This window comes from Neltuma alba, unplaced genomic scaffold (genome assembly GCF_004799145.2).
Source record: "Neltuma alba isolate B1F8T4 unplaced genomic scaffold, ASM479914v2 tig00006103_pilon, whole genome shotgun sequence".
Lineage (NCBI taxonomy): Eukaryota > Viridiplantae > Streptophyta > Magnoliopsida > Fabales > Fabaceae > Neltuma > Neltuma alba.
The window spans coordinates 380,165-399,424 of NW_021634350.1; the positions used below are offsets into that span (position 1 = coordinate 380,165).

Here is a 19,260-nt window from a genome sequence, read left to right on the forward strand (position 1 = left end):
TGAATAGGTTAAAAAAAAATTTGTTCAGTTAGTTATTTGTAATAAATAATTGTTATTTTTCTTAAAATATCCTTGCTAATCATGTATATTAGCAAGAACTATCATTTAATGAAACTTTTAACATATGCAACTATCAAAAAGACTATTTTAAAATAAATAACTAAATATGAAAGATAAAGTGAGTTGAAATCTTATATTTAGAATCAAATTGAATATCAAATTAATTTTTATATTAAGGACCGCAGGTAGTATTTATCAAGTTCTCTAAAATGATTTTAGGGGTTAAGCCATTACTTTAGAGTATTTTTTTCCCAAGTGCGTCGAATACTCTAAAGTAGTTAGTGGTTCATTTTTTATTTTAAAATATTTTTTAGATGTGTCTAGTACTTAAAGTATTTTATGATTTAACCAGTATTTTAAAATATTTTGTTAGTATGTTCAACACTCTAAATATCCTATACTTTAAACCTTAAATTAAGGTATTTGATGCACCTAAAAAAATATTTTAAAAATTTGAATAAACCATAAAATACTTTAGAGTATTTGATACTTTATCTAAAAAAATTACTTCATCAACTATTAAATACTTCGTCTAAAAAATATTTCAGGGAAAATTTCTCTTTGTAATGTGACAATCCAAGTTGCCTCTGAAAAATAACTTGCCATTTCAATTCCCCAGTATGAATATGATTTTAAAAAAAAAATAAAAATCGAAAGGATTAATATGAATTAGTTGAATACATGTCCAGTTTTCCACTCACCTGCTGATCCTGTTTGAGCTTCTGAAAATCTGAATTGTCCCCCCTTTCCCCAGCCAAATTGTCTAAATCAACAATTCTTTTCATTTCACTTAGTAACAAAATTGCTGGATCAAATTTATTACTTTTACGGCCCATTTTATTCCTGGCCAGCTGGCTTTCCAAATTTTATGTAGCCTTCTCGTAAAATATTTATTATTAATTAAAGTATAAAAAAATGTTATTCAGAATAATAAGAGTACAATATTTAATTGAAAACAATGGATATATAGATTTGACCAGTGCAGTCCTTGGCATCTCTAATAAAATTAGAATGCGACAGAACTTGAGATTACTTCAATAATTCTCACTCATAATATATATTAAAAAAATATGTAAGATAAAATAAAAACCACACATAAGCATCAATTTTTAAAAATATACACTTATTATAAAAGAATTACATGGCAATAATATTCTTTTCATTTATGAAGTTAATGCAACCATTCTATATTCGAGCATTTATGTATTCAAAGATAACAACACAAGAATATATGATTGTGTATGTGGATCAATTCTTTTCACTCTGTTTTCCTCTGAATACACTCTTTACATTTACAAGAATGAATGTTGAAAATTTGGACTAATATACTCTAATATCAGGATTCGGATGAGTACAACATTGTAGCAGGTTGTCCAAAAAGAATGACCTCAGTATGAATCTTCTTGCCACTATATGCCTAGGAATCAATCTCACAACTAAACCAGTTGCTGGCACATGTTATGGATTATTGAGTAGGCCCAGTTTATGAGAGTAAATGACCTAAGACTATAATAGATAGACATCTAAGGAAGTCACAGAGGGCCCAAGATATGCTCAGTGTCTATCTATAAGCGCTTTGATCTGCAAAATTTTCAGAAACCACGTATATTGAAGAATTTCTTAGTTTGGTTGGCCTCTGTATTTATAGCCCACCGTCCCAGTAAAACTTCAATACTACAAAGTCCAAAGCACTAAGCGAGAGAGAGAAGATCCTGAAAAGGAATATATCATTCATAAGTTGAGTGATTCACAAAAGGAGAAGAGAAATACAAGTTACCAAATGAGGTAGAATGGCATAGAAAAGACAATTTCTAAATGCTTCAAGTGGAGTGAGCTTGGTGACATCTACTCTTTAACGTGAAGAAATCAATTTCTATGCCTGAGAGGAAGAGAAATCAATTGTAGTATAGATCCTATTGAAGATAAAAGAAAAATAGATACAAAAAAACATCATCTTCGTGAAAAGTATTTTGAAAAACCACCTGCTCACAATAATGTTCATCAATGAATTGATACAAAGGGTCATAGAAAAATAATCTTACATTTTGCATGAGCATATAATCTTTCCCAATGTTGTTCCTAGCCACAAAACCTGCCATTCGTACGCCTAGGCTGCCTTCTTGATCTTCATAAACCCAAAAAAAAAACATGCTAGTGAATACAAAAGGAAATATATAGTAGTATTTCTTAAGATATAAGAGAACATTTCAGTCAAGCAGTATATCTCCTTAAAAAAAGCCAAACAAATGGTACCGACAAGCCTAAAGGCAACAAGATGCATGTCCATAAATACAATGCATTTGTTTCAATACAGTCACTGAGAAGAAAAGAAGGAGAAGAAGAAGAAATAATCAACTGAACAAAGAAGAGAGAGGAACAGCCTCACTTAACAGGACAACTGATATATTTTAAGAACAAGAGTTCATTCTCAATCATAAATAAAGTCATCTCTTCTTTAAGAGATTGTACTTCTAAGGTTCATCCAACAGAATAAAAATTATTTGATTGATTATTAGAAAAGCTGAGAACCAAAAAATTGAAACATTCATACATAATACCTTCCAAATCATCGCTAGCACTGACAGGCAATGGATCCAGACAAGGTTGATATCCTTCGTCTTTCATCAATTTGGTCAATAAACGTAACCCTGATCGTATCTCATCAATTTGTGGATGCATTTGGTCCCCAACAACAAACACATGAACTAAACTCTTTAACTCAATCCAGCTACAACCAGGCTCTTTAGTCACCCCTCGGGCTTTCATCATCCGTCTTACACGCTCTACATCTTCCCACTTGCCCAAGGCTGTATAAATACTTGATAACAAAACATATGCGGATGATTCAGGCGAGCCCAACTCCATTAGTTTTTCTCCAGCATAGGCACCGAGATCATACTTACGATAGTTCTTGCAGGCCCCCAGTAATATGCGCCACAAACAAAAACCATGATCAATCTTTGCTGATTCAATGAACTCTTTTGCCTCATTCAGTTTACCAGCACGGCTCAAGATATCAACCATGCATGCATAATGCTCGACTGTGGGAACAATGCTGAATTCATCATACATCATCTTGAAATAATTCCAACCATGCTCCACTAGTCCCATATGACTACAAGCAGAGAGAAGATTCACAAATGTGACATGGTCTGGTTTTGTGCCCTCCAACCGCATCTCCTCAAACAACTCCAAGGCTTCACTGCCATAACCATTTTGAGAAAGTCCAGATATCATTGCATTCCATGAAATTACATCCCTAGTAGGCATCCTACGAAAAACACGGTACCCTTCATCCATACTTCCACATTTTGCATACATGGCAGAAAGAGCACTTCCAATTGGGATTTCCAAGCTGAAACCATACTTTACAATCCGCCCATGAATTTGCATTCCCTGATCTAAAGCAGCTAGGCTAGAACAGGCTTTTAGGACACTTGCCATAGTAAGTTCATTGGGAATGATTCCTTCCATTTGCATTTTGCCGTACAGATTCAAAGCACCTTCACTATCCCCATTCTGTGCATACCCTGTTATGATAGAAGTCCAGAGAACAATGTCAGGTTGCCGTAGATAATCAAAGCCCTTGCGAGCATCGGCTATGCTGCCACATTTTGCATACATGTCCACTAAAGCTGTCAAAACATACATGTGTGATTCATAACCTAACCTCAACGCATAACCATGCATCTGCTTTCCTTCTACAAGAGTACCAAGATCACTGCAAGCGTTGATAACCCCGACAAGAGTAAATTCACTAGGCACGACTCCGGAGAGATGCATATTATGAAACAACTTCACCGCCTTATCTGAATCCCCTCTTTGTGCATAACCAGTAATCATTGCCGACCATGTGATCGAATTTTTATTCCCAGACAAGTAAAATGTCTTGAGTGCATCATCCAAGCTCCCACATTTAGCATACATCGTTACAAGAGCATTTCCCACAGAGGTAATTGACAACAGCCCGTTCTTAGCGGCGAGAGAATGAATCTGCCTACCCGTGTCCACAAGTTCAGGAATTGTCAGAGCACTTAGGGCACTAGTAATCACGAACTCGTTCTCGCCCTCTGTTTCACAACGCATGCATTCAAAAAGCTCCAGAGCCTCTTCAGCCATCTCTTGCGTAGCATACCCAGAAATCATTGTAGCCCAAGAAACTGGGTTCCTTTCAGGCATTCTATCAAACAACTTACGAGCTTCGTCAACAAAACGCGTTTTGCAATACATATTAAGAAGCGAACTCCCGACAAAAACATCATAAAAGCTTGCCGTTTTGATAGCGACCGTGTGCGCTTGCCGGCCACCAGAAATGTCAGGCAAATTGGAGGCCGCAGTAAAGACACCAGAGAAAGTGTGGGCGTTGGGGGAGGTATTCTCTGCAATCATACACCGAAAGAGTTCCATGACGAAGGAAGAGCCAGAGGGTCCCTGTTGAGAGTACCCATTGATGAGGCAATTCCACGAGACGACATCCTTGTCACGGATGTTGTCGAAAACAACCTTGGCCTTCGGAAGGTGACCACACTTGGCATAGAAATTGACGAGGCTATTTTCGAGGAAAATACAAGAAGGCGAAACGCTTTTGATGATGCGAGCATGCAAAGCTCGACCTTTATGGAGGTGTTTCAGCTGAGTGTACTGGAGGAGCTCCTTGAAGAACTCACTAGACGAAGGAGAAAGCCGCATCAACTTTCTTGCCACGAACTATTGGCATTCACATAGTGTATTTCTCCTTCCTGGTGCTGTGCATTTTATCTGGTCTGGTTAAATCTAAGCAGTTAAACAAGTCTTGTCGGAGATATTGTTGGAGCGAAATAATGGAGGGAATAAGTGAAAAGAGCAGGCTATCTGGAAAGCAAGAGATCGGCGACGGCCATGAGACCTGCTTGTTTCCCTTTGACGTAGAGATTGGGGGGGGAAAAACACGCACACACGCACGCACACAAATAGCGGGGGACAACCTAGGAATAACACCGAAGAGTAACAATGCTTGGCCTGCTGCTTTAAGTTTTGGGATAATTAATTTTCAGATCTCTATAGTTTTATTTCGCTTATAAGTCAGTCCTTACACTTTAACTTGCTATAACTCAGTTCTTATCATTTTAATTTAATTATAACTTAGCTCCTAAAATTTAACTCGTTACAACTCAACCTTCACAGTTTTACCCATTTGATAATTTAGTCTCTCTTTTTATTATATATATAATTTTATTTTGGCTATAGCATACATTTAATCGTTTAATTTTATGTAAGGTTTCAACGTAGTCTTTTAACTTTAAAAAGTATACTTTAGGTCTTTAACTTTAAAATTGTTAATTTTAAATGATGAATTTTGTAACAAAAGTGGTTGTTTTAAAAGTTAAACTTAATATTTTAGCATTTAGTAATGTTTTATCAACATTCAAGAGTTCACTATCGTTATTTTTTGTTAATAGTTTTAGGAAAGAGGACTAATAGTTTACTTTTTAAAGTTAAAGAATAAAAATAAAACACTATGTAAAATTAAAGGACCAAAATTATATTTTAGTCTTTTATTTTTTTAGTACATGAGGATTAAATTATAAAATAGATAAAACCATGGGAATCAAGTTGCAGTAAATCAAAATTTAAGAATTGAGTTACAACTGGGTCAAAATCATAAATAGAGATTGAATTATGCTGAGCATGTCAAAATTATAAAGACAAAAAAATTAATTTTTTTTTTAACATCTTACGATGTCAGATTCACCTTATATGCTTATCTCACAGAGCAGCATGGTCATACCTTTTTTTTTTTTTTTTACCAGGTCCAAGTCCCATTTAAATCTTATTCATGCCAAATACGTGTATTGTTTCATATTATTTTAATTTGGGTTAATTAATCCGCAAGTTCTTATAGTTTCAACGAATTTTGAATTAAGTCCCTATAGTTTTTTTCTTTTTATCAGGTCCTTATACTTTTACCTTTTTTTAATTAGGTCATTGTATTTATTTTTCTTTTAATTAAGTCCTTATAATTTCACTAAATTTTTAATCAGGTCCATGTAGTTTTAATTTTTATTTATTAATTAAATATAAGCTTAATTAAATAGATTAATACTGAAATATAAAATATTAATAATTAAATTAAATTAATAATTATGTAATAAAAAAGTAATAGAATTAATTAATTCAGGAAAATTTTTTAGAACAATTAATTTTTTTGCTGAAAAATTAAAATCATTATAATAATTCAATATCTTTTGAATATTATTGTTTATAAACTAATATTAAATAATATATACTATTTTATGTTTATATAATAGTACTATTAGAATTTATAAAATAAAGAATAAAAAATTCAGGGACTTAATTAAAAATAAGGTAACTTATAAGGACTTGATAAAAAAAAAAATACAAGACCTAATTAAAAATAGGTGAAAGTATAAGGACCTGATAAAAAGAAAAAAAACTATAAGAACCTGATTCAAAATTAGTTGAAACTATAAAGAACTATGGATTAATTATTCCTTTTAATTTTTCAAGAACATCAATTGATATTATGAGACTGTTTCCCTCGATACACTATAAGTAACACAATAACCATATTATTGTCATGAAAGTCTTTAAGAATTAAATATTTTAATTTTATTTAATAGTTTAAACTTACTTGTTAACTTAATTATATGCAAAACAATACATAATTATCAAGTTTGTTCTGATCTCGACTTAATTAGTAAATATTGGATATCAAAGTCAACCAGATATTTTGCCCACTCTTTATGCCCTCCGTCACTAATGCCTCGTTTGGATAAAGCGGATAAAAATGAAGGAAAGAAAATGAAGAGAAGACGAAAGAAAAATTTGAGAGAAAATATTTTCACTCTTCATAATTCATATTACGATGTAAAAGATAAAATACAAATATGACTCGTTTTAAATAACAGCAATATTTATTTGAAAAAGATGCGGGCATCACATCTAGCTTTATCCTATCTAAAATTTAGGGAATGTGTTTCCACTCCTAAATATAAAACTTTAAAGAGGAAATAAATGGATGCATGTAGCTTAGTCAACCAGTGTTAATTGTTCAGCAAACAGTCGTCACACACATTGCATAACATGTTTGCTTCGCTCCGGCACAAGGCTAATTCATAACAATGACACTTTTAATTCACACCGGATGTTTCAATTAGTGAAAAAAGTACTTTCAAAAGCACTTTTCTATTAATAGGGACAAATTTTTCTACATATATACTTCGTACATTATAAAAACACTTTTAAAATTATGATCTTGTTTCTATCCAAATACTCTTTAAAAGGGGCAACTATCATGTTTTGCAGAAGACTTGTAGTAGCGAATAGGGCTACTGGGCTACTGTGAGTGAAGAGATTGCACAATGTGTATCAGGAGTGTTTGCTAAATAGTTAATGCTATCTCATTTCCAGTCATGACAAATTTGCAATATTTTAAAACATTCATGCCTCTTTTTACGCAATTTTTTTGTTGTTGACGTGTTTGTTAAATGGCCAATGTTGATTAGTTTAATAGTCATGATATTTTTACATCATTTTAGAATATCTTTGTATATTTTTGCACCTTATAAAATTTTATGATGTCAAGTGTGCATAGCATGATGTGTTATAGGTATATTTACGTTTTAATCCAAAAATCAAAATTTTCCCTCATGATCTTTTCCCCTGTAATGTTTATCCTATTTTTCACTTTTATGTGTGACTTGTTTTGTGTTATGGCGCCCACCTTGCATTTTCTAAAAAGTCAATTAGTTTTTAAAACTAACAACTTTTGATTTGTACTTCTTCAGTGTCATCTCCAATTCCACAAAGAATTAACCAAGCTAGCAAAATCCCCAGTTCCATTTTTTAGGCTCAGATTTTGCGCTATCAAATGGATTATTTTTTGCGGTTCATAATATAAGTCATCTTAACTAATTTATTGGTATTAAAAAAAATGGTAGTTAACTTATCTGTCATAAATTGAATTTTTTTCTAACTTTACACATATTAAATGAGATTGTGAAGGAGAGAGAAAAATATAAAGAGTTATATTTAAGTATTAATAATTACAAAAACAAAATTAATCAATAAGTATTAATTACTCTCTAAGGAACTTATATTTTGGATCAAACTATTCTTTTAGAAATGGCTTATATTATGGACAAGAAGGAGTATTGTATTTTCTTTTAATTCATAATACTATCTTTGACCACTAATATAAAAACTAATTGATTAATTTGAATAAATTAAGAAAATTATTTAAATTAGTTATTTGTGATAAATAGGTGTTGTCTTTCTTAAAATATCATTACTAATCATGTATTTGTTAGAACTATTATTTGATGAAATCTTTAATATTTATAACTATTATAAGGATTAGCTTGAGAAAAAATAAATAAATATAAAAAAATAGATTATTATATTATATTTAAGAATAAATTGAATATCAAACTAGTTTTTAACTTGGATTCCACTTTTACAGGTCAACAGAGTTTTTAGAAAACAAAAATTTGCCCTAGCAATATTTAGCTACTTTTAAAAATCATTTTGTACAATAAAAAATACGCAGAAAACTCCAGCCCACAAAAAAATTAGGAAAAATGACAACAAAATACCACCTGAATTTCAAAAAGACAAATAAGGCACCTGAATAAGCAAAATGACATATAAGGGACTGGGTACCAATCTGGAATTCAGATTTTTGGCCAAAAGACCAAAATGCCCTGTCTGAAAGTGAGAGAAAGGAGAGAGGAAGACGCTGATTTTCGATGGGTTCCCACATCTTAAAATGTTATTGCCTAGCATTTCTCTAAAAAATTTTGGTTCTGTCTCTGTTTTTCGCATAAAACCATTTTCAGAGAATGTGAAGCTGTGGGAAAGATGAACCTATGGGAAAGATGAAACGAAAATAAGAAAACAATGGCAAGCAATTACGTAACGTAACTGCTGTCATATGCCTGCTGGTTTTTGGTAAATCTCATTACGTGAGTGGTAAATTTCACTATACATGTAGTTAATTATGAATTTTACAAAATACATATTGTGATTTACAACTTTTGTAGTGAAAGTGACTACTTTGTTAGTGGGTTTTGCAACCCGTTTTCAGGAGATAAACAATTTGTTTGTAAAAACTAATAAAATTTCACGCTAAATTTGACAAAACGTATAGTGGGATTTACAACTTCCATAGTAAAAATGACCACTTATTCAATGGGTTTTGCAACTTGTTTTCAGGAGATGGGCAGCTTGTTTCTAAAAACTAATAAAATTTCATACTAAATTTGACAAAACACATAGTGAGATTTACAACTTTCGTAGTGAAAATGATCACTTCTTCAATGGGTTTTGTAACATGTTTTCAAGGGATTGGCAACTTGTTTCTAAAAACCAATAAAATTCTATGCTGAATTTTACAAAACATAGAGTGATATTTACAACTTTTGTAGTGAAAATTACCACTTCTTAAATGAATTTTGCAACTTCTTTTCAGGGGATGAGTAACTTGTTTCTAAAAATCAATAAAATTTCACGCTGAATTTGACAAAACACATAGTGAGATTTACAACTTTCATAGTGAAAATGATCACTTCTTCAATGGTTTTGCAACATGTTTTCAAGGGATTGGCAACTTGTTTATAAAAACCAATAAAATTCTATACTGAATTTTACAAAACATGTAGTGAGATTTACAACTTTCTTAGTGAAAATGATCACTTCTTAAATGGGTTTTGCAACATCTTTTCAGGGGATGAGCAACTTGTTTCTAAAAACCAATAAATTTCACACTGAATTTTACAAAACACACAGTGAGATTTACAACTTTTATAGTGAAAATAACCACTTCTCAAATGGCTTTTGTAACATGTTTTCAGGGGATAAGTAACTTGTTTCTAAAAACCAATAAAATTTCACGTTGAATTTTATAAAACATATGCTGAGATTTACAACTTTTGTGATAAAAGTGACCGCTTTGTTAATAGATTTTGCAACATATTTTTGGGGGATGAGTAACTTACTTTTCACCACCAATAAAATTTCACGCTGAATTTTACAAAACACATAATGGGATTTACAACTTTTATAGTGAAAGTGACAACTTCTTCAATGGGTTTTGTAAACCTGTTTTCACTGGAAAAGCAACTTGTAAGCATAAATAAATCATTCAGTGAACGTGCAAGTACATCACAATAAACATTGAACTATTAACTTTCATAATTAACTACATGTATATTAAAATTTACCATTCACAGAATGAGATTTACCAAAAACCAGCAAACATATGACAGCAATTACATTACGTAATTGCTTGCGGCTATTTTCTGATTTCTGCTTCATCATTCACCAAATACTGAATATGAACCCTCAAATGCAATAATCCTGTTCCTATTTCACTATGAAATAGCCACAAAAATGAATAATCCAAATCCCGCCATCAACTTCTACTCACTCATGAATAATTCAAATACTTCAGCGACCTCTTCGACGACGACAATTTCAGGGGGTACAAGTTATTTCAGACAGGGCAATGTATTTCAGCGATGGTAACCAAATTCAGCGATGGCAATCTACTCCTACGACGACGGCAATGTGATTTCGAAAAATCCTTTTTGGTGACTGCAGGAACTTGGATTTAGTTTCGTAGAAGGAAATCAGTTTCTCCCTTTCTCTATCGCATGAATACATTGCTCAATGTTCAGAGACAATCAGGGCAATTCGGTCTTTTGGCCGAAAATCTATATTCCAAATTGATACCCAGTGCCCTATTTGTCATTTTGCTTATTCAGGTCCCTTATTTGTCTTTTTGGAATTCAGGTGGTATTTTGTTGTCATTTTCCCAAAAAATTATGCCCCCCTTTTTGGCCATGAATTCTCGTTTATTTTTCATTTTCCTCGCTGATGATTATTTTGGTTTTTTTATAAAAAAAAAAAAAAAGTAAGTTAAAAACAAAGGTATTAATGGAAGAATTTTCAATCCAGCGTTTGGGCCGCGGTTGATTTCCGTTTGTACTTTGCTTTGGAATGGTAAATCTGAAGAATAACAACAAAGCTGTTGCGCACTTGCCAAACCTCAAAACCCTCCTGCCTCCTCAAGGCGCTTCTCCCTTCATTGCTGTGTTTCATCTCACACTTTCTTGTTCCAACACATCTCTCTCTTCTCCCCAAGAACCCTTCTTCCATGGAAGATGACGACGAGTTCGGAGATTTATATACTGACGTCCTCCGACCTTTTGGTTCACCATCTTCCACCGTCCCTCAGTCTTTCTCTGCGCCCCCAACTTCCAGCCGCTCGATCGATCTCAATCTCCAGACCCATCAGGAAGAGATCCTCCCCGCAACTTCTTACTCTAATTCAGCTGTTCCCTACCAGCCGTCCGATCAAATCGTAGCTCCAAAACAGGAGAAGCTTGTCGAAGAATCTGCTGTTGCTGGTGCTTCCAATTCTACGACCGGTTTGATCGGGCGCGATGAGATTGATGGCCGTAGACCTGGGAAGGAAGGGGAATCAGCTGAGGGGGCTGGGGTTATTGAACGTGGAGGTGCAGAATTGGGTGATAGGGCTCTACAGGATGCAAACCGTGATAAGGAATCTGGCATTGGTGATGTGCGCGACGAAATTCCTGCGAAAGGTGACGATTTGACGGAGAAGGATGTAAAATTTGATATCGAGGACGATGGTGATGGAATTGAAGAGGTGGGTTCCGAGCCAATTATTCCTGGGTTATCAAGTGGTGCTGGCGGCTATGTCGATGGTGTAGTTGCTGCAGCAGGCGGCGAAGCTGTGGGAAGGTTTGATGAGAACGGCGACAGAGGCGAGGGCGATGATTGGGATAGTGACAGTGAGGATGATTTGCAGATAGTGTTAAATGACAACAATCATATGGACATGGACAGAGGTGGAATGGTGGGCGACGGCGATGACGACGATGAAGATAGCGAGCTGGTTATCGTGACAGATGGCGACCCAAGTCAGGCAGCGGAGGTGCAAGAGTGGGGCGAGAACTCAGCTCAACCCGCTGATGGTGAGAGGAAGGATATGGGCGACTCTGCCAAAGCAAGTGGGGGCGTGACAGTGGCGCCAAAAGTTGGTTATAGCAGTCATGGATATCATCCATTTCATTCGCAGTTCAAGGTCAGTGCCTCGTGTTGCTTGAAAGGCAACTACTTGTATTTGGGGCTTCTCGTTTCCCCCTCTTGTACTATAGAAAGAATTGGATTGCAACTATCTAGACTTCTATTGTCCAATGTGATATGTTGCTTCTTTTGTTATTGAAATAAAATTTTATGATTTAAACGTGGCCAACATTATGTTTCTTTGATACGCGTTTGTTGAGAAAAAAACTTGAAAAGCTGAATGTCTGGCAAAAAGCAGCTGATACAAAATCGATCTGGATGTAATAAAATTGTCGAAGGCAATGGGTTCAACTTTTTCAGGGCTTCTCAATAAGATGAGAATGCCTGATGCAAGCTTAAATGGCCATCTTTTACATGATGCAAAGATTCTCTGATGTTCCTTGTGATGCCAAATTAACTATTGAGGCTTACACACGTGGAAAGTTGACTATCATTCTCTTTACGGACGTGGAAAAGAATCCATATATCAATGTAAAACATAAAAAATGTAGGGAGTCACGTGGAGAAGAATCAATATATCAATGTAAAACATAAATTTAGGGAGCCACATCATTCACAACTAATGAACAGTGTGACTCCTCTTGGTTTACCCACTCTGGTTAAATGTCTACATCAGTTGCCTAGCTGAGACTTGGGTTTAAGGATCAGACAAACAGTGCAAAGTATTGATATTGTGTTGTACTATAGTCAAGTGCAGGGGAGTCATATTTCACGGGGATACTCCTAGTTTCTCAAATATCCTTTTGGTTGTGAAAGACCATGAAGGCATGTAGCATATTTATCAGTTAGATTGTGGGCTTATGTTTTGGATGGAGTCTAAAGTGAGCCTGTTTATGACGTATGAATAGTGTGACTTCTTGCGCGTGTGCACACACACATCAAAGTTGCTTCCAAAGGGAGGGAATTTACTACTTAGCCATGATAACATGGTTATTTCTTGGGTGATTCTTCAATTGCATTTTGAATGCTTAAATGCTATAATTAGTTGAATTTGACCCCCTCTTCATTATTCACTTGCATCCGACATCTCTTGAGACCTGGAATTAACTGTTCTTGGATGGATGCATAAAGCTGCAACTATTCCCAAGGTTTGTTGTTTGCAGGTTACCCTACTAAATACTAAACCAAATAACATTCTTTGTTTTTAGGGATTATAGTCAACTTATGGTATTTTCGCTCTTTTCCATGGGGGTGTGACGCAATTTTACTGGCTTAATTTTCTTTCATGAGGGTGTCGTAATTTTTACTTTACGGGAATAAGGAACGATACCTATCTGATGTTTTCTATCTATCCTTACTTGTCAAAACTGGAAAGCTATATAAATTAAGCATGGGATTGCTTAAAATGCAGGATTGTGTTGAATTAATAAATTGTGACAGGCTCTAGGGTTGCTAAGGGAAGTTCTGTTTGGAGCCACTTGTAAATTTCACACCTACTTCATGTCCCACACGGTGAAAGAAGGATGAGAAAAAGAAGAATTAGAATACTCTTTTTTATCATTGATGTTACTATAATGAGTTATAATGCTTGGGAAAATACGGGCCTTTGAATGGATGATCTGATGTGCAAATGTTTCTCGTATCTTGTGCTTAACCAAATATTCCCTAGAGCTCATGTCCGTGATGTTTAAGGAAGCATTGCTACTTTTTATAGGCATATATCTTATTGGGTTATTGGTTACAACTTTGTCTTCATATTAGTGATTTTATCAGAGGATCATTGATTGGATGTTTTCATTTGTTCTATGGTGTTTTTCTTCCATGACGGGTTTGATCTCTTGAAGATAATACTATTCTTAATCATCAAATTACTTTAGTTCCTTTTCTTCCTTTTATGGAGTTTGTACCTTCTTGATGACCTCTTAGTATACCTGAGTGAAATGAAAAGGTTAATTTCCTGAAAAAGATCTATTCCCTCTCTAACTGGGCTCTCTGGAAGTGTTGGCCATCCACCTAAAGTAGTGGGACTTTGTAATTATTTAATTTCAATCATATTCTTTCAGAGGGGAAAAATTTAGTCATGCTTCTTTCCTCAGGCATTTTAATCATTCTGTCACCAAGTACCTTTTGAAAGTTATTTCCTCCGAGCTTTGTATATAATTCCTGATACTTGAATGCAGAACAATATCAAAATCATCTATTAATGTGTTTTCTATTGTAATGCAGTATGTCAGGCCTGGTGCAGCGCCAATACCTGGAGCATCTACTACTCCAGGAGTATCTGCTGGTCAGATCCGTCCACCTGCTAACGTGGTTCCTATGGCTGGTCGTGGGAGAGGGGACTGGAGACCTCCTGGAATAAAAGGCACTGCTGCTTTACAAAAAGGTTTTCATGCGGGTCCTGGATTACCTGTTTGGGGCAACAGTGCAGGAGGGCGGGGCTTTGGTGGTGGACTGGAATTTACTCTTCCCTCCCACAAGTAAATTTTACTTTTCTTAGTATTGTTTTGTCTATACATGCATGAATGGACCATCTTTTATGCAATTTTGCCCAATGATTTTCCTACCTTAAAGGCATTTTTCAGGTGGTGTGGCACTGCAATCAATCAAATTTATATTGGAATCACTTAAGTGGTCATTGGAATCGCATCATTGTCTTTTTGCCTTGACTTTTAGTTTTTATGAACGTGTATGTTTGACTATTAAATCATTCTAACCATTGGCATAGAAGGCTGATATGGTGAGTTGGTGAGCTTTATGTTTGTGATGGAGAATAGGAAGACAGTATTTAGGGAGATGAAATTGTAGAAGACTTACTTTAGGAGTACGAAATTCTAGATTACTTGGAATATTTAGACTTTAGAGATGTTTTAGATTTATTTATTTTCTCATGCTTATTTGTTTATTATTTTTTCTTTTTATTTGTTTAATTTCTTTCGATGGGCTTTGCTATTGATGGCCTTGTGGCATTGTGGGTTAAGATGATTTCAATTACATTGTCATTTTAATTGTCTCTTTCCTTCCTTCCTCTTTTTCCTCTATCTCCCCTTTCCATGTGCTGTTCTGCATTAGTTTACATTGGATTTGTCTGGTGGATCTTCACATCTTTCTTTGATTTTAATCACTGCTCTTCTCCTTCTTCTTCTTCCTCATTATTGCCTGTGCGCTTGCACTTTGATGGACTCATTTTCTGAGAAATATCTATTGTGTGAAGTCAGTATTCCTTGCATCTTTAAGTTCTTTTGTTGGGATTTTAAACCAAGGCTAAATCTCTTTTAATATGCATGATGCTTTAATATTTTGATCTCTGCATTTAATATTTCTACCATATTCTTTCTGTTTGAGTAAAACTAAATTTCAGTTATTCTTGATGAGTGCTTATCTAGCCCTGCCTGTAACTTTCAGGACCATATTTGATGTTGATATCGATAGTTTTGAGGAAAAACCTTGGAAATATCCTGGTGTTGACACATCAGACTTTTTCAACTTTGGTTTGAATGAGGAGACCTGGAAAGATTACTGCAAGCAGCTGGTAAAATATTTTATGTTCCCATTCTCCAAAAGTTTAGTGAGAAGAGCAGGCTGAAACCTTTTGCCTCCTTTAACATTTGACTTTCTAGGAACAACTACGCCTGGAGTCTACAATGCAAAGCAAAATCCGTGTATATGAAAGTGGCCGAATGGAGCAGGTAAGTGGCCACACTGTGTGCTGCCCTTTTTTTCTTTAAATTTATTTTTTCAGAAACACCTAATTCAGTGATTCAATGCCATTGCAGGAGTATGACCCAGATTTACCTCCTGAATTAGCAGCAGCTGCTGGTATACATGATGTGGGGGTGGAAAGTACAAATTCTGTAAAATCAGATTTTGGGCATAGTGATGTTGGAAAAGGTTCTGGGCGTGTGAGGCCACCACTTGTATGTTTTCTTCTGACATTTATTTTGCTTTTGCATGGGTTTTATCTGAGAAAGAAATATACCTTTGTTGAAATTCTCTCACGTGACGGCCAGATATTTGCAACTTTTTGGGGCCTAATAATTTCCCCCTAGCCTGCATGTAGCTGATCAATATAGAATTAAATATTTTTGTTTCAATCTATCTCCCTCTAATGCCAAAATGAAGATTTATTTCCCTTTCATTTCCGATTTAGTCTCTGGATCTTTTATGTTAATTTATTTTCCCGCAGCCAACTGGGAGAGCTATACAGGTGGAAGGTGGCTATGGTGAACGGCTTCCTTCTATTGACACTCGACCCCCACGAATCCGTGATTCAGATGCAATCATTGAGGTAATTGATGGTTCTCCGTATGATGCAAGTGGATAATTATCTTTATGTTGCATATCTTCCATGTGCTCATCACTAAAAGTATTTGTGTGCACAGATTGTTTTGCAGGATTCTGCCGATGATGATTCCTCTGCAGGGAATGCCCTGCAAGATCAGTTTGAGGGAGGAGAGCCCCAGAGAACTGATTTTGAAGAGGATGATGTTGATGAGGCTCCAAATACGGAGCGTGAGCATGTTGATGGATTTCCACAAGATTATAATAGTAGAAACAGAGATCTGGTTGGAAAAAGAATGACAGGCACGAAGTCCCCACCTGCTGATGTGCCTGATGGAGGTGAAACTTTGCCTTCCTCTCAGGAAGAACCAGTCAACTACACTGGTACTAGAGGCCAAACCTCTAGACCCAGTGGCAGCAATTTTGTCTCCTCTGATGAGGAAAGGTATGAAGAAGTACTGAATGTTTGCCTACTGAATCTTGCACTGTCAATGCGTATGATTGCATTTTGAACCATATTGCAAAAGTTAATCCTAAGGCACAACACTGCAATTGGGTGAGAAAAAAAAACCATGTTGGGAGATCCTCCACCCAATTGTGATCTGACCTGGCTTGAATATAGATTAGTTAATAGTATTGGATACTAGATGGTTTGCTACCCAAACCAAAAAAAAGAAAGCAATTAACTTGTTAGTTTGTGCTGAAAGTCTGCAGTGATTAAGAGATTTTCTTGATTGTTGAGGCAACATGCTCATTGACAAAAATAGTTACATGGACATTTCTTAGTATGAAATTTTTTTCATCAAAATTATGTTCAGTTTGTGCGTGGAAGAGTGTGAACATGACCTAGAGCATGATGAAAAATATATCTAGGATCATAGAGTTTAAGAAGGAAGGGGATAGACCCACATGTAGATGTAGGAGATTTTTTTCTTTGTGAAAGCAATGCCTTTTCAATTGTAAGATCATAAGATAGGTTCCCTAAACCTTTCTTTTGCTGAGACATCTTTGTTATTTTCCTTGCATGTTCTGGTATCTCTTGTTAAGGTTGATGTTCAAAACTAGCATTCTTCATCCACACATATTTACCATCTGAGTTTTTCTATTTACAGGCAGAGGCATATGCAAGGAAGGGCAAATTCTCGTATATCTCCTAGTCAAGAAATTAATGACAATAAAAAAGAAGATTCAGATGGAAGCATGGAAAGGAGAGACAATTCACACTTGTCATCTCCGATCACTAACAATGCAAGAGAGTCTAGTGTTGGGGATGAGGATGCTGATGTTGATGAGCCTGGGACAGCTGGTGAAAGTTCCATAATGGAAAAGGAGGAAATGGATCCCAATGCAGTAGACACGAGAGCTACCTTTAAGAGCAGTGATGGGAAGAGACAGAAGTTAACACCTCAAGATGAGGAACCTCTACTTGATGAAGTTGATGATTGGGAGAACTCGAAAGCAGCAAGAAGTAGTGATAACAGCAAAGCAAGTTCAGTAAGGAGCAGGGGCTATCAGAAGCGGCTGGATGGTTATGAGGAGGAAGTGGTTCAGGACGCACAGTCATCACGTCTGGGTGCAAATAGAAGGCATTTTGATGAAAATGAACACGATCTCCATAGAAGAGAGAATGAAGGAAGGCAAGAACCTGAAAGAGATCGCCTATTGCCTAAAGGCCGAGAGGAATCATACCCTTATAAGGAGTGGCATCCTAACTCAGCTCATCAATTGCACATGAAGACTGATGGATTTGGTAGGCAAAAAGATAGGGACAGCTCTGACATTTCTTGGGCCCGTAGAGATGATGATCCCTATGGCAGAAGAGGCAGAAATGATGAACCAAGGAAGAGGGATAGGGTTAAAGTTCGGGAGAATGAGAGAAGTGACAGAGATGATAGCCTCTATTCAAGAAAACAGTTGGATAATGGTAGTTATAGGGTTCCCTATGATAAGGATATAGGGCTAAGAGACTCAGGATACTGGGAAAAAGATGATGGCTTGAAGAGTAGGTATGACACTATGGAAGATTACCATAGCAAGAGGAGGAAGGATGAGGAGTATCTTAGGAGGGAGCATATTGATAAAGAAGATTTTTGCATGGCTACAGGGAGAGTGCCAGCAGGCGTAGGAGAAGAGAGAGATGTAGTGTTGGATCCACGGAAGAGAAATGATCCACAAAGAAGTAGAGACAACTTAGAAGATCATTATGCCTCCAGGCAGAAGGATGATGGATTACTACTGAAGGAGAGGTCTGATAGGCTGAGAGATAAGGAGGAGTGGCATAGGGCAAAACAGTCCCATGAAGAACATCCATCGAAGCATGAAAGAGAAGAGGGAAGGAGTTCTGTAAGAAGTGGACGGGTGCTGAAGAAAAATCATGGGTTGGCCATGTTAGGGCTCATGATGAGCACAGAGCTTCTGCGAAAGAGTACCAATCTAGAGATGCAACACGACCTGGTGAACAAGTGAAAAGAAGGGATCGAATTCGGGATGAAAGTCCTCATCATAAGGGGCGTGAGGATTCTTATGCCGCGGGAAATCACTATGGTAGTGAGGAAAGGCGATCTAGGCAGGAAAGGTCAAGTAGTCGTGGTGATCGTGCTGCTAATGTTTCAGATAACCAAAGAGTTCATGAGAAAAGGCATAAAGAGGGCACAAGGAGAAGCAAAGAATCTGATGTCGGTGATCATAATAGTCTGTCCAAGAGGAATCAGGAAGATCAAAGTGGTCAGACCAACAAGAAGGTATATTGCTTATCTGTAAAAATGTGAATCTCTCTGGAACGTAAAGTTCTCTTTTTCTTGGATTTGCTGTGTCTTAATGCTCCATGCTGAAGATCCTGATGGTCTACATTATTGAAAGTTAAAAATT

At 35.8% G+C, this 19,260-nt stretch overlaps 1 protein-coding gene and 1 pseudogene across 1 annotated transcript; one reads left to right on the forward strand and one right to left on the reverse strand.

The window, feature by feature from the left end:
* Window positions 1–1,295: 1,295 nt before the first annotated feature.
* LOC114749600 (pentatricopeptide repeat-containing protein At2g33680-like) lies at window positions 1,296–4,954 on the reverse strand. The gene is made up of 3 exons (XM_028938118.1): window positions 2,619–4,954; window positions 2,103–2,185; window positions 1,296–1,772 (listed from the first exon to the last, which is right to left on the reverse strand). Exons 1-3 carry the CDS (start codon window positions 4,747–4,749, stop codon window positions 1,752–1,754), a joined length of 2,235 nt encoding a protein of 744 aa, XP_028793951.1. The 5' UTR covers window positions 4,750–4,954; the 3' UTR covers window positions 1,296–1,751.
* Window positions 4,955–11,105: 6,151 nt separating this feature from the next.
* On the forward strand, window positions 11,106–19,194 carry LOC114749599 (FIP1[V]-like protein; annotated as a pseudogene).
* Window positions 19,195–19,260: the final 66 nt, after the last annotated feature.

Excerpts from the sequence above, each read along its gene's own strand:
- LOC114749600 (XM_028938118.1), bottom strand. The coding sequence starts at position 4,749 with ATGCGGCTTTCTCCTTCGTCTAGTGAGTTCTTCAAGGAGCTCCTCCAG. Across the intron at positions 2,186-2,618 it reads TGCTAGCGATGATTTGGAAG|ATCAAGAAGGCAGCCTAGGC; the intron begins GTATTATGTATG and ends GGGTTTATGAAG. Across the intron at positions 1,773-2,102 it reads ATTATATGCTCATGCAAAAT|GATCTTCTCTCTCTCGCTTA; the intron begins GTAAGATTATTT and ends ATTCCTTTTCAG.